The sequence below is a fragment of the Vulpes vulpes genome, chromosome 5 (assembly GCF_048418805.1).
Source record: "Vulpes vulpes isolate BD-2025 chromosome 5, VulVul3, whole genome shotgun sequence".
Lineage (NCBI taxonomy): Eukaryota > Metazoa > Chordata > Mammalia > Carnivora > Canidae > Vulpes > Vulpes vulpes.
Window position 1 is genome coordinate 48,054,641 of NC_132784.1, and position 16,214 is coordinate 48,070,854.

General features: G+C 31.6%; 1 protein-coding gene across 7 annotated transcripts in view; it reads right to left on the reverse strand.

Moving 5' to 3' along the window:
- The window catches only part of CDH19 (cadherin 19), a 94,004-nt gene that overhangs the window by 52,514 nt on the left and 25,276 nt on the right, over nucleotides 1–16,214 (reverse strand). For 4 of the 7 annotated variants that reach the window (XM_025997723.2, XM_072758063.1, XM_072758064.1 and 1 more), the window contains 2 exons: nucleotides 14,641–14,935; nucleotides 564–683 (listed from right to left, as the gene is read on the reverse strand). In XM_025997723.2, coding sequence (XP_025853508.2) covers nucleotides 564–683; nucleotides 14,641–14,935 — 415 coding nt within the window. The remainder of the gene's footprint in view (nucleotides 1–563; nucleotides 684–14,640; nucleotides 14,936–16,214) is intronic. The other 3 variants (XM_025997724.2, XM_072758066.1, XM_072758065.1) reach the window with 1 other exon arrangement.

Genomic DNA, 16,214 nt, shown 5'->3' on the forward strand with positions numbered 1-16,214 from the left:
GCATTTTAATTTTGGACTAAAGTGATTTACAAGTATAATCTGTTATATGAATCACTATAGAATACAGTGAATATATTAAACAGACACTGCTAATATCTCCCTATGTTTGACTCCAGAGAGAATTGGGTATTGACTCCAGAGAGAATTGGATATCTCATGTGGTTTTAGTTTGCATTTTCCTGATTACTCCTGAGGTTAATCATTTTTAATAAGCTTGTAGGCTTTTTGTATACCAAATTTTTGGCCAATTGTTTTCAATGTCTTTTAGTATGTTTTTAAATTGTTTTTTTTTCTTCTTCCAATTGATTTGTCATAATCTTTACATATGTTTTATACCTTATACACAGATTTTTCTAGTAACATAGATTTGGAAAATTCAATCTCTGAAAGTTAGAAAAATCAGCTAAAAGCCTAAAAAGATTTAAATGTTTGAAAGTAGAGCCCATTTATTTTTTGAAACATCAGGTGTACTGTACAACATGTTTATATACAGATTATTTTTTGCTCTGACATTTGCCTATGTAGAATCCTGTTGAATGGCACTTTTTTTCATTCAGAAATACCTGTTGTTGGTTCAATGGAGAAATATGGTTGGCCTTGTAGTAAACTGTACAGGAGACGAGCATTATTACCACTGGCGGGATCATCAGCATCAGTTGCTGTCACCTGGATGACTAATGTTCCTCAAGAAAATATAAATAGTAACAAGAAATTAAGACTGTGATATTATTGAACAGCATGGTATTACTGAACAACACAGTTCTATATAGCATTCTCTTTTAAGCAAGCAAGTGGATGATATGCAATGAAAGAGGAGCCCTCCTTGTTCAGATTTATAAAACTAATATCATCCTATATAAACAAGAGAATATAGCCTCATGCAAAATAGCCTTAATTCCTATAGGCAATATAGAATTTTAAATGTAGATCTATGCTGTAATGAAATGTAACTATTAAATGATCCATTATAATGTATAATTCAGGGTCTTTCAAAGGTGTTGGCATTAGTGAAAGAATCAAAAGAGAATTGGAAGCAGTTTACTTTAAAAATTATATTGGGACCTGTAACTAAAAAAAAGTCACAGAATGTTGATAAAATATTAATAAAGGTCATTGAAATGTGCTTGAATTAGTATCAAGTTGAGGATGGGCATAATTATCTTCCCTGTTTAATTCCCTTCAATAAAATACTGATTTACTTTGAAAAATTCTTTTTTTATTTAAGTACAAAACAAAATCTACTAGATATGACCTAAAGTGTTCTCAATAACAATCAATAAAACATAAGGTATTTGTACATTTAAACTTAATTCTTAACCATATTTCTTTAAAGGCATTTAGCTTTTAAATCATCTTCATGTAAATGTGGAGTAGCATTATAGATCTTGTTGGAAATCGCATTTATTGAAACATCATGGTTCTGTGTCAATAAGGATGGCAACATGAACATCAGAGGCGAGTAGCCTATGTGATTTTCTTTACAACTAGCATCATTAATATTTTCAATACAATCTAATTTTATAAGCGGAGACACAAAAAGGAAGCCCTTCTTTTCCTGCGTAATAAAATTGTTAACTTTTACTGTGGCTCTCAAATGTATGTTCTATTTGTTTTTTTGTCTTAGTATTTTGTTAGTTACTTAACACTTGTATACTGTAAAACCACTGAAGATGTATTCACCTTAGTTCCAAGTGTTTTACCATACATTCCTTCCATTTGTGATAACATGGATGGAGCCTAAGGGCATTATGCTAAACAGAGATAGACAAAGATATCACTTATATATGGAATCTAGAAAAGATGAGCCCCTAGAAACAGAGGGTAAACTGCTGGTTAACAGGGGCTGGAGGTAAGAGAATTCAGTCAATGTTGATCAAAGCCTAGAAACTTGCAGTTAGAAAATGAATAAGTTCTGGAGAGCTAATGCACAGTATGGCAATTATGGTCAACAATATTATATTGCTTATTTCAAAGCTGCTAAGGGATTTGATCTTAAATACTTCCCCCTCCACAAAAGATATATGATGTGATGACAATGCTAGCTAATGTCAAGGTGGTAATTACATATTGTAATGTATAACACGATGTTATATGTAAATTATATCTATAATTTATATATAAATTTATATATTTAATTTATATATAAATTTATATATATTTATATATATTTAATTTATATATAAATCAATATAATAATAAATCAATAAAGAATCAGCAAATAATAAATAGTATTTCTGTAGCAATTGTAGAGTCATTCTGAGGAAAGGATTCTTAGGGACCATCAATTCAATCAGTTTCTATTGGGCAAGAATTGTTCTTTTAACTACTCTTTTTGTACACATCCATTTACTTTTTGTATATTTCCTCTCTATGTCTCCATTTCACTTCTTTCTATAGGAGTGTCCCATTTCTAGATTCCAGAACTACACTACCTGTATCTAGTTTCAGAAGCAATACTAAAAATCATTATATGATTAGTTGTTGATCAAAAGAAATTCTTAGTACTAAGACTTTAGACCTCCTTACCTAGTACTATACAAATTAGTACCAGGAAGATCATGAAAATACACTGACTCACAGATCACCCTGTACTTCATTTATAGAAAAACAAGTTACAAAGTCGGGTTTTTTTTTTCCCCAGTTTTTTTCAAGATATTTTTAATTGATGCTTTATTTACTTCTAAGCAGAATATACCTCTTCAATGTTCTAACGTGTCACTCCCTTGCTCTCTACTAAATGGAAAACCTAATGTAATATATTAATGAGTCACATAAAATAATTCCTCTGAGTGTGTGGAAAATTCAAAAAGTCAAACTCTTAAGAAATTAAGTGGATAAAACAATATTATATTACAAATATTCACAATAAGTTTCTAATGGGAATTTAAGTTATATTTCTGGGAAATATTTATTATTTTCTCTTGTGAGATTTATGACTGTTTTAAATCGAAAGTAACCTATAGAATTGAGATAATTCTACAGTGTTTTAATGGCAGCCAATTGTTAATGGACATTCATTAACTGTTAGTTATTTACTCCTTATATTTGTGTGTGTATGTAAGAGAGAGCATTTATACATGTCTATCCTATTATAAAGTTACCATGAAAGAAATATAAAATAAATTAAGATGATAAAAATATGCAACAGAATTTAAAAAAATTACGTATAGTTTTGCTTTTAATTCTTACTTATGGTTTGTAAATTATTGGTTGTAAAACTCAGAACTTAGCAATGTTCAATTCTTATATCCCTCTAATTATCTGACTCTTTTAATTTTATTTAGCTTTTTCTTATGTTTTTTAATTGACATCACAATTCATTAAATATAGGTTAAGCAACTTTAAATCCTCTTAGATATTTTCTAAAGGCTTTTCTAAAAAAAAATCAAAAGACATAAGTAAACCTATATATTTTCCTCTTCAGTAACTTAAATACTACACAAATCTTTAAGAAACAGTCAAGTAACATAAACTGTAACAATAAACATCAGAGTAGTCAAGAATTACAAAAACCTTTGATATGATTTGTTTTATGTTTTCCATTTATGTTTTCCTTGTCATTTGTAAAATAAATAAATAAATAAATAAATCCACCTGTACATTCACTTGCAGTTGGGAACTGGCTATATATTATACACAAAAGTGAAACAATCACTATAGGACCAATAATGTGTCCTTCAATGAAAAAAAAATAATTGTTCCACAGTACCCTTCCCCCCTTATCCTATTACCAGTTAAGTAGGTAAAGGGACACTTCATGGTTGAAAGAAACAAATGTTTGATTTCTACTCATTGTCATTCAAACATAAGTAACCCTTCCGCCATTTGTCAGTAATCCCAGAGCTGCATTACTCATCTTTGAATCAAAATGAATAGCACAGGGAGGCTCTTTTCAAGCACCTTTCTAGGCTTACATAATCACTGCTTTTATGACATGATCTTTGTTTACTGTAAGAATCACTCTGAACAGATTTATGGGAACTGTGGCCCCAGTCTCCTGGTCATCCCAGTCCCTAACAACACCCATCCATCATTATAAATTGAAGCTGATTCTAAAATATAGTGAATATTATCCTACACAAGAACATAATTAATACAGGCTAAGGTCAAACATACTTATTGAAATATTTTTAAATGTTTATTTTCATAGGAGAAAGCATTTTGAATTTTTGATTACTAAAATTCAAGGATCTTTTAAACATAGAAAATGAACAAATATAATTTGTAACATTAATGGCTTAAAAAGAAGAATAAAAAATTGTCATTAGATATATAAAACACATCTGAAAATATTCCATTTCTACTTGCAATGAAAAGTCAGAAAATTAGGGGGGAAAAGGCAGCTTTCTAAATCTGATAAAGGGCATTTTTAAACTTTGACAGCAATCATATTTAATTGTGAAGAGTTAGAACTTTTCCTTCTGAAGTAGTTAAAAAGTAAGAAGTTTATTACCACTGCTAATTTTTAAAGCATTGTATTGTACTTCCTAGAAAATGCAGTGAGGCAATGCCATGTATGCCAAAACGAATGATTAAAGATTATGATGATGATAGAGCAATGATACATATGTAATGGATGGATGGGTAGGTAGGTAGGTAGGTAGGTACATAAATATTGAAAACACTTTTAAAATTACAATAATTATTCAAAGGCAACAGTGTTTTTGTCAGAAAATCAAGAAGAATATACATATAAGTTTTACCGGATAATTAGATTAGCAAGGTCCTAAGAATAAAAAAGGTACACAAAAATCCATCGTTGTATATACCAGAAACATATATTTATAAAGTATTTTAATGAAATGCATAATATATAACAAAAATACCCAAGTATATCTAAACAAAAATTATTAAAGACTTCTACAAAGAAACCAAATAGAAATTAATGATCAAAATGGATAAAAATACTGGGTTTATGAATTAGAGGACTACATCAGCATATATCAACAAATAGATCCATGATGTAAATGCTATCCTAATAAAATCCTAGCAAGTTGTATTACTGGATAAATTAAAAATATGATTATGAAATATATATGGAAATGCAAAGGACCACGTATGGCCAAGATAATTTTGATGAACAATATCTGAAGGACTTGCACTAACGAGATAGCAAGCTTATGACACAACCACAGCAAAAAAGACAATATAGCATTAGTTCCTGTAACAACAAAAGATGATAAAACTGACTAGAGATTCAAAAACAAAATCATACATATATGGAGATCTCGTTCTTACATTGGTGGCACAGTTGGGCATTGGAGAGTTGTTTCAATAAACACTGCAGGGTCAAATGGATATCTCCATCCATCTACACATTCATCTATTAGTTATTTCTCTTTTGATGTAGAATTTGGCACATTCTTGACACCATTCACAAAAATTGGTAGAAAATAAATTGTAGATATAAATGTGAAAGGTACATAATAAAAATATAACAGAATGATGAAAATTCCATAAAATTGGAATTTTTTTATATAACATCAGGGAGAAAAGAAAATAAAAGCCAACATTTATCAGGATTGAGTGACGGATAACCTGATATTTGTCTCAATATCCAAAGCCCTGTTTTTGTTTATTAGACGTACTCATTTGTTCCTTTTTCCCAGCCTAGATGGGTTGCTCTTACACTACTGAAATGGCATTTAGTAGAACATTACCTTTCACGGTGCATTCCTCAATCAACCTATGAAGCATTGTACATGGTTCACATATGAACCAGCCTGTTTAGCCTCTTCATTTGTTTCATCAACACCTTATTGTTCTCTCACTAAAGCTGACAAAGTTGGTTTAACTACATTAGTGGATCAGAAATTAAAGTTTCTTTAAACTATGCTACTAATAAAGTTATTTCTAGAGGACAAATGATATATATGTACATTAATGAAAAATGCTTCATATAGATTATTTTAACATTAAATATATCACCAGATAGATATTTTTCACATGTATTTGCATTATTTAATCAGCTTCTTAGTTTAATTCTGATTTTATGAACAGTGCCTTGGTTTATCATTAGCCTTCTTTCAATTTTAACCATGCCTTAAAAGGAGACATTTTACTCAATGCCCATATGTCTCATACACTATTTCTCACACCCCATGGAAGAGCCACAAGTACAAAGTAGATGTCCCCCAAGTTTATTCTGGCTTATTATAATGCACCTACTAATAATGTTTTAAAAAATAAAAAATCAGGGCCAAATGCTTTCCATACAAAATGTCAGAAAAGAAATAGGATTAAGCAGGGCTGTTCTGAGTAAAACTGGAGATCTGATCACTGTTAGTTCACAAAATCTTCCATATCTTCCTAGCTATAATCTGGATCTGACCCCTCACAAGGAGGACAGGAGAAAAACCAAAGAAAAAGGCAGTTCACTCTAGATTGGTAGGTGGTAGCTGTATTGAGCAAGAGAACTGATTTTTGAGACTTGTTTTGGGTGGCTGTAAGATGACTAACTTTCAGGATCTGTCCACTAAGCCTTGAAAGTTATAGAGACCTTAATTAAGCTTCAGTCATAAAATACCATCCAAATAGTCTCAACACCACATTTCTATCTCAAGTCTGGGTGCTTGTGGCAGCTTCTGGGAGAGAAGAACACTAGTGAAATCCACATTCCAAGAACGAGGGGTAGAATACGCCAGACCAGGACTCAAATCTTCTCCTTTCTTGTAATTGTATATGTATTCTATACCAGGGATATTCTGCTTTAACAGATTCAGTTGCAGCAGCACAATGGGATTCCAGTGAGGAGTGAATAGTTTCCATTCACCTAGAGGTGTGAAGTGACTCACTCATCCTGGTGGGACATCTCATTGCAAAGTCTAGTAAATAACTCTTTTCCCAGGCATGATGGGGCTTGGTGTTCTCAGAAGCATAGAACATTAATTCAAGGTGCAGAATTGGGGAAGTTGATGTCTTCCCTAAAATCCATACCTTTAGGGTACTGGCTGCCTCACCAGCAGCCAGTCTGGCATATGGGGCAAGAGACTCTACTGGTTGATCTTCCAAATCTATGAAACCCTGGGACAGTACTTTAGTCCACTGGGCCGAAGTGGTTTTAATTGTTAGTAATTTAATCTGCTGCTTTATATTTCATTTTTTTTTCTTTTTACCAATCCCGCTTCTTATGCATTACCCAGGCAATGGAACCTCCATTCAAAATCAAATTCTTTAATCTTGTCTTGCATATCATGACCTTTGAAATGAGACCTTTGATCATAATCTACCCATATACAGTACTCAGTTTCTCGAAGACCCTAATAGTGGCAGCCTGGTTCACACAGTGACAAGGGGAAGCTGTTTCCACACAAAACTGGGCATGTTTAAAATTCTCACTGTGGGCCAATATAATCAATTTGCCAACCTGTCAACAATTGGAAACTCCATTGCGTGGCCACAGACTCCTTTGGCAGTTGCCTTGGGCATTGTTTAGAACACACATGACATGCTGTTACGGTATTGACCAAGTCACTGTCTTTCAAGGGCAATCTAGCATCCTTAGCAATAAGCCATCCTATCTGAAGTGTCCACTCTTTTTATCTGCTGAATCTACTAAAAAGTCAGTTGCTAGGGTGCATACCCAAAATAGGGCATCAGCTTCTAAACTGTCTTTTGTTGACTGAAAGGTCCAAAAGTCAGCATGCATCTCTGAGTTGAGTCATTAGTTTGATCAGAGACACCTATATTGCATGGAAATGAAAAGAGAATATGTAATTAGACTCTTGTAGTCTAAAGATCCTCTTAAATCAATTTGTATCTATCCAGTGAATGAACAAAAGTTAACTACAAAAAATTATTCTCTCAGAATCATGCATGGTTTTTTTAAAAGATTTTATATTTAAATAATGTTTACACCCAATGTGGGGTGGAACTCCCAACCTAGAGATCAAGAGTGGCATGCTCTACCAACTGAAGCAGCCAGGAGCCCCTCAGAATCATGTGTTAATAAGAGAAATATCTCAGTTTACTTGTTCCTATAATAAACATACAAATGTAATATTTAAGATAATAATCCTGGGTTCTATTATTACATTGATGGTTGATATTGTTTGCCGATATTACTGAGAGATTCACATAAATGCAAATTTAAAATCAGTTTTGTTTTTCTATATAGATTCTGAATTTTTAAAGCTATTTTTTGCAAAAGGACTTTATGAAACATTTAAGACAATATTTTACTTCATCCATTCTGTCAGTAATATTATATTGCAAAAGCTTATTATTAGGTAGGTAACATAAGATATAAACATACCAAATTCTTGAGAGGAAAATCATAGATTAGTAGTCTAAACTATGGGAACTGGAAACTGCAATTTGCCAGTATATGTCATTTGCTATGACTACAAGTTACAAAATTATAGTGAGATAATGGTATATTAATGTAAGATAAAATATTTATTACATGTAAGAAATTACATATAAATTCTACTTTCAGTGGCATTGTTAATAAGTGCTAAAACTTACAAAACTACATAAAATTTTTGAAGATCAAAAGCATTTTGACAGCATGAATAATGATTTCCCAAACATTAGACACAAACTCCCATCAAGAGTAAAACCTAATGTAAGAATAGTGTAATTCCATCAATATTGATTTATATGGGTTTTAATATTAACCACAAGTATACAGAGGACTGAATGATTCTCGCTTAAATGTTAGGTTTAATATTAGTAACAAAACTTTATTTAATGATATCTCATATTTCATACTGAATGCTTTATCTTCTTTCTAGTGATTATGGGTGGCATCCATAAATATGTAAAAGAGTGATAAATTTTGATATGCAGACTAATTTAGATATCGTGCAGGCAATAGAGAAGTCAGCAACCTGTGACAAGAACATTTTATATGTAAAGTTTCCATTCATTATAGAATACTAAATAAACACTGTATCTTAGTTTAATATATGTTTGAATGCCAAGATCTGAACTGCAGATTTCAAAATGATTCATTTATTTTAGTATGCAATTTTTTGTGTTAATTTCAGTGGTAAAAATATTAAACAGGCCTTTCTTAGAATAAGATATAAGTTTGTAATAGGAAAGCTATTTTTACATGCAGTTTTAGTACAAGTACACTTTGGTTACTCTGAAGCAACTTTATTGAGAGAATGTTGAATTGTATAATGGTCAAGTTTAAAGAGGCTCAAATTAAATAATATTATTTTGACCTAGGCTCTGAGTCCATGATTTTTTCTGACATTAAAACAAATATATTAGGTAAATTAGTAAAATTATAATTTTCTGAGATCAAATTCATGATAAACATAAGGTTTTAATGCATGTATCTGCTCATTCTTTCACACTGGAAACTTATTTTATCAGTTTGAGGATCATTATTATTTATTTACAGGGATGGATTGGCCCATCCCTCATATATATATATATATATATATATATATATATATATATATATGAGAGAGAGAGAAACTAAAGACAAGCAGAGGCATAGGCAGTGGAAGCAGACTTCTTGTGGGGAGCCTGAGCCTGATATTGAAGTCGATCCCAGGACCCCAGGATCATGACCTGAGCCAAAGGCAGATGCTCAACCACTGAGCTACCCAGGCGCCCCCCTCCTGTGTTTATATTTGAGATGCAATTACTTTACAACCTAGAACTTGCAAGTGAAACTCAAGAAACATATTATATTTTCCCACTTGCCACCTTAAATGTGCAAAATATTCTTTTTGTTTTTACTGTCTACCATCTCCTGAAAATTAGGTCATTCTTATTATTCTTGTGTTACATTTTGACACCTCTACTTTTCATAATGTGAGAGAATTTAAGTCAAATAAATAGATTGTGTTTAAAACAGCAAACAATATGTTCAGAGAGCATACAAAGAGTAATCCATCCCAATTTCAGTCACATTCAAGTCACATGTTCAAAGAAATAAGTTTCATCGAATATGATTTTCAAATTTGATGTATTTTAAGGATTTTTATTTTTCAGAGAAATATCTGCTCATGTTGATGCTTATTATAATTTATGGATTCAAAAAGTGACACCTAAATTTGCTTGTGTTTTTCATAAATTGAATTCAATGTCCCTTTTTAATAATGGGTGATATGTTATTTAGATGCTAAATACTATTAAAGTGAATTTCTTTTTCTTCAAGCCTCTTTGAGATAGCATTGATATATAGCATTGTGTAAGTTTAAGGTGTATGATATGATGGTTAATACACACAAACATATTAAAAATGATTATCACAAAAAAAATTATTATCACAATAAAGTTAGTTAACATCCATCATTTCACATAATTAGAATTTTACCTTCTTGTGGTGAGAAAAGTTAAGTTCTATTGTCTTAGTGACTTTCCAATATGTAATACAGTAATGTTAAGGAAATCATACCAAATATTTTACCTCCAGACCTTCATCATCTTATGACTAAAATTCTGTTCCCTTTGACCAACATTTCCTCATTTCCCCACCTCTCAGTCCCAAGAAACCACCATTTTACTCTGTTTCTATGAGTTTAACTATTTTTTAGTCCACATATATCTAAAATTTTACAGTATTTGTCTTTATCTGTCTTACTTATTTCACTTAGCTTAATGCCTTTAAGGTATGCCCATGTTGTCATCAATGGCAATATTTCATCATGTTGGATTTGCTTTTGTTGAACCATCCTTGCATCCTGGAGCTAAATTCCACTTGATCATGGTATGTGATCTTTTTTAATGTGCTGTTGAATTGGGCTTCTTAGAATTTTGTTGAACATTTTTGCATTTATGTTCACAAGAGATATTGACCTGTACTTTTTTGTGATGTTCTTATCTGGTTTTGGTATCAGGGCAATGCCCACCTTACAAAATGATTAGGGAAAGTTTTATCCTCTTCACATTTTTGGAAGAGTTTGAGAAGGATTGATATTAATTCTTTAAAATATTTAGTAGAACCTACCAATGAAGCCAATTAGTCCTGAACTTTTGTTTGTTGGGATGTTTTTAGTTACTGTTTCAATCTTACTAGTAATCTGTCTGCTCTGATTTTCATGATTCAGTCTCAGTAGGTTATATGTTTCTAGAAATTTAAATTTTCTAGAAGTTCTGCACTGGGAAATTTTAAAATTCAGGAATGACTATTCAGAGACTGCCTGCAGCACTTCAGGTTACTCTGCCTCAACTCACACCCACAGACTCTCCCTGGATTTTATATCCACCAAAATCCTCTGTTTATCTCTTATCCTTATCTATAGTTTTTTTACCCATTCATGTACTCATTCTTTAACTCAATCATCACAAACTTCAGGCACTGTGTAACTTCTAGCTTATTCGATCTTATACTTTTTTGTGGAAGAGAGATAATTTTGTAATTCCAGACCAACAAGTGGAAAAACAATGCTTTATCCATTTGGATATTTGGTAGTTCTTGTTTTGAAAGTAATTGCATTTTTAATATAAATATACTCAGTAAAAGCCCACTGTTACTTGTAAATAAATATGTATTCAACAAGCAACAAGTAGTTCATGGTTTTCTTGGTTTTCTCTTCTGATGACATCCTTAAATGGAGATTCCTTTCAGTACTCCACCTAATTCTACATTCAAAGCATAGATTCAAATATAATAATTGGTAGTTGAGTACAATATAATATAAAATATTTAAGACAACAGAGAATAAAATGTTCACACTTGTTGCTTTGTAAAGGATAAGATAGGTGGGTAGGGTATTTGGAAGCAAGATCAACACTGAAGACCTTACAAAATGGCAATGATATGGGAAGAGCATGAAAAATTAACTATATATTCAGGTAAAACAATTCATATTATTCATTATATAAATATTGAGATTTAGGAAAACAGAAAAATCATATAATATTGATTTCTTCAAAACAAAGTTTATAATTACAGGAATGCTTCATAGGGAAACCATCTACACCACAGTTTTCAGAGCAATGGGGTATTCCTCTATTTCTATATAAGATAACATTTCTAATAACAGCTGACTATTTTTCTGTTGGTCACTTCTGCCCATTGAAAGGAATAAAAAGTGCTTGTTGATTTTAGTATGATTCCATACATGGCCCAAAGCCGGAGGGCAGTCCTACAGGATGTACTTAATTACACAAGTTAACTAGGTTAATATATACATGAACCTTGAATTACAAAGCAGAGATCTGCATTAGCCAAACACCAAATAGAACAAACCAGTGTTTTGTGATCTTTGTTGAATCAACCCACAGTCCTGTGACTATACTCAATGCCATGATGCAAAAACTGTACTGCACATACTGCAATTCCTTTGTGGTTCAACTCTCCAACTATAAAAAATGGCTATTTTTCCCTTTTCTCTATCTAAAAATCTACCCATTTTGCTCTCAATTATTACCTTTGTCTCATACCTAATGGATAGAAACACTTATTAATTGGTTTATTATCAACCAAAGTGTTAACCTACCCAAATCTGTCTTCTCTACTATTGCTCTAGATTCCATGGGTCTTTCCCTTCTCAAGAATAGTTAGAGCTCTCTTATTTTGCTTCAAAAACAGTTTTCTTTTGGATCATTCCCTATAGTATATAACTGTGCTTTTAAACTTCTCATATTTTTAAATGATTAATGATAACAAAAAATCCTCTTTCTTTATCTCTCTCTACCCACATCTCTATGTTCTCCCTGTAGTATAACATCTTTTGAAATTGGCTAAATTCATTGTAACCTCCTCTTTTCCATCCATTCTTGCAACAGAATGAGCTCCAAAATATTGCAGTTGCATAAATTCAAATGAATTACTCTTACCAAAATTACTAGGAGCCTTCAGCTTGACAAAGCAAAAGCCACTACATTTTCTTGATTTTATTTAACCTCACAGCAGTATTCCATATGGTTGCAGGATGTCTTGCTTTGAAACATTTCTTCTCATGTCTTTCTTTTTCCCACATCACTGGCCAAGGTCAATCATCCTAATTTACCAGTTAATCCCCTTTTGCTTAACAGTTAACTCAACCTGCATGCTTTTTTTCTGCTTACATTCATTGCCATGTCTACATGGGAATCTCATATATTGCTATGCCTACATGTTTGCTATATGACAATAACTCCCATATTAATATATGCAATCTTCCTGATACTGTATGGGAATATTTTCCTAGAACATAACATGACTGGACTCTTTGTAATCAACTTCAAATATCATCTCCTAAAATGTCTCCACTTCCTCCAGTCAGTTAATCATCATCATACCTCACCCATAATTAACTTTTATACATATAGTATCAAATATCAACCTATTTAAAATAGTTACTGTTTGTGTGATTTAACTAAAATATAAGTTTCGTACTAGCAATTATTTCCAAAGTTACAATTCAAAAATTTTTCTAGTAAATGTTAGGTCCATGTTGTATGCTGTCTAAGAGGAAGAAGAGTAGCATGAGGAAGTGAATGAGGAGGAGGGGGATGGAGTAGGAATAAGAAATATTTCATTGCCTAGCTACTTAATAGAACAATATTAATGTGTCATTTACATCTAATGATAATAGGTCCTGATATATATTCACAGCTGAATTTGTTTATGCCACAAAGATCTATATTCTGAACACATGTAGAAAGATGTCTTTAAATTGCTTCTTGAAATGTTAATAAGAAACAGAAAAATATACAATAGAATATACATTTTTAGATTTGGTGGCTAATAAATCAAATGTTTAGGTAAAGCAATTTTAAAGCATGCTAGCATAATTAAAAATGACCATTACTGAATAGAATTTATCACACTTAAGTAATTTTATGAAGTTAATTTTATTATATATTGTACTATCAAAATTTTCTGGCTCAATGATTGGACAAATTTTGCATAGCTACACCATAATTTCCTGTCTATTAGAAACACATTTTTTTTTTTATTTTCAGTGCTTTCAGTTCTTATGTCACATGGAAAGCACTTCCTTCTATATGCATTATATTTAAAATATCTATAAAAATGACATTGGAATTGAAAGGAACTTTGAAAGTAAATACAGTTGCACAGAGGTGTTCAACCACTTTGTTTTAGTCTATATTCCATGATTTTGATGCATATAGTATTTGTGTCTTACAAATTGGCTTCTACTACTTGCACATACATATTTTTCAGGTTGACCTTATGTGCCTTTTTTTAAGATGCAAAATTATTTCTTGTTTTGGAAAATAAATTTTTGAAATGGAGAAACTAATAAATGACTAAGTGAAATAATTTTATAAATCACTAAAACATACATGTTTAACGCTTTTTTTTTTAAGATTATTTATTTATTTATTCAGGAGAGACACAGAGAGAGAGGCAGAGACACAGGCAGAGGGAGGAGCAGGCTCCATGCAGGGAGCCGGACGTGGGTCTCAATCCTGGGTCTGCAGGATCACACCCTGGGCTGCAGGCGGCGCTAAACCGCTGTGCCACCGGGGCCGCCCTGTTTAATGCTTTTTTATTGCCTTGAAGACAGGTATTTTGAGAAGACAAATAATGTATTAATATATAGTACCATCGTTTATAAAATTTAAATGATAGTCTGATTTTTAAATTATTTTACTTAACATATTTGTAGAAGGAAGTACAAGTGGTGAATAATTAAATAATTCACTTCCAAAACATAAGCTCAAAATTCTAAATCTGTTGTCATTGTTAACATATCTTTGATGTAAATTAATATGCAATACCTTCTGGAGACATCTCTGGTACAATGGCCTCATAAGGTTCATCTAGGAATTTTGGTTCATTGTCATTGATATCCGAAACTCTGATGACAAACTCAGACTCAGGTTCCACAGCCCTTCCAGTAGTGCTGTCTATTACCTGGGCTCTTAGAGTGTAGAGGGATCGTTCCTCTCTATCAAGCTTCTGGATGGCATATATGTCACCTGTTCTCTCATCAATGACAAAAATACTTCCAGCTCCAGCTCCCAAAAGCTTGTACTGGAAAGAGTTGTTTCCATTGTCTAGATCAGATCTTAGCTGCAAGTACAAAGAGGGATAATATAGTTTCCAGACATGTTAAATGGACAAATCAATTTTAACGATTTTATTTTCATGTCTTTTAATTTTTCCCCAAGTTAATAACTCCATATAATTCCCACAGAATATTAAATCAGGTGAAATATTAAGATTAAATTTTATCATCAGGCATATGAGTCTGAAATTTCAATGTAAATCATTATACAAATTTATTACTGTAAATAGATTATTCTAATTAGACACTACAATAATTGAAAAACAAAGTACCTTACATAAATTATGCATGACAAAGTTGTTTCATGTTTATTCTTAGTCACTGAAACCATACTCTCAAATATTTGTATTAGATTGGGACCTAGAGACAGATAGGATAAATTTAAACAATGATGTTCTGTCTCTAGGCTAAAAACACATAGGAAACATGAAAATATTACCAAGAAAATAGGGAGCATGTTGAGAAGATAAGAAGAGCCTCAGTCATCCATGTTAGCATTTATAAGATGCCATAAAATCTACAAGTTGCTTTATATGTGATTTTCCAATTAATCCTTATTACATCATGAGAAATATATTATTGATATAATCATTTATACAGAGAGAGACTGAAATTTTTTAAAACTTTCACAGAGTCATGATATTTGCATAGGTTTATGGTTTGGACAACAGAGGCCCTAACCCCAGGGTCTCTACTGCTCTGAGTTTTGCCAAATTAGATCTCTTTCTTTCCAACATATTTTATTCAATTCTCAAATATATCTTTTCTTCTTGTGCCCTCACTATTTTTATTTTTTACTATTTTTATTTTTTAAAAGCAAAGCAAATTTGTTCATTCATAGTGTTAATGGAATTTTGAATATTATATATAAAAACAAGGGTTATTATGATACAGGTAACATTGGTTGGCTGGTTTTTCATATCTAAATTGGTTTTCCATAAAGAGAAGTATGCCATAATCCTCTAATTCTTGTGAATCCACAATTTTCTTGATTCATAATTTATGAATATGCCCTTCTTCAAAGTAAGAGCTTCTCGGAAAATTTACAAAGGTAATCAAAGACCTACAGTCTTAAATAAATTCATAACTTTTTTGATAGCTCAAGGTACAACAGACCAATTAATACATTTCTCTGTGATTGGATAGAACATTTGAAGATATCTAAAACAACTCATTTTAATAATGTGTTGAATAAAACTGCTATTCATTGAAAGAAACAGATTGGGAATAATAATAGAGATAATAAAAGAGCTGTAGCTCTTTTAATTTGATAATTCTTCATTA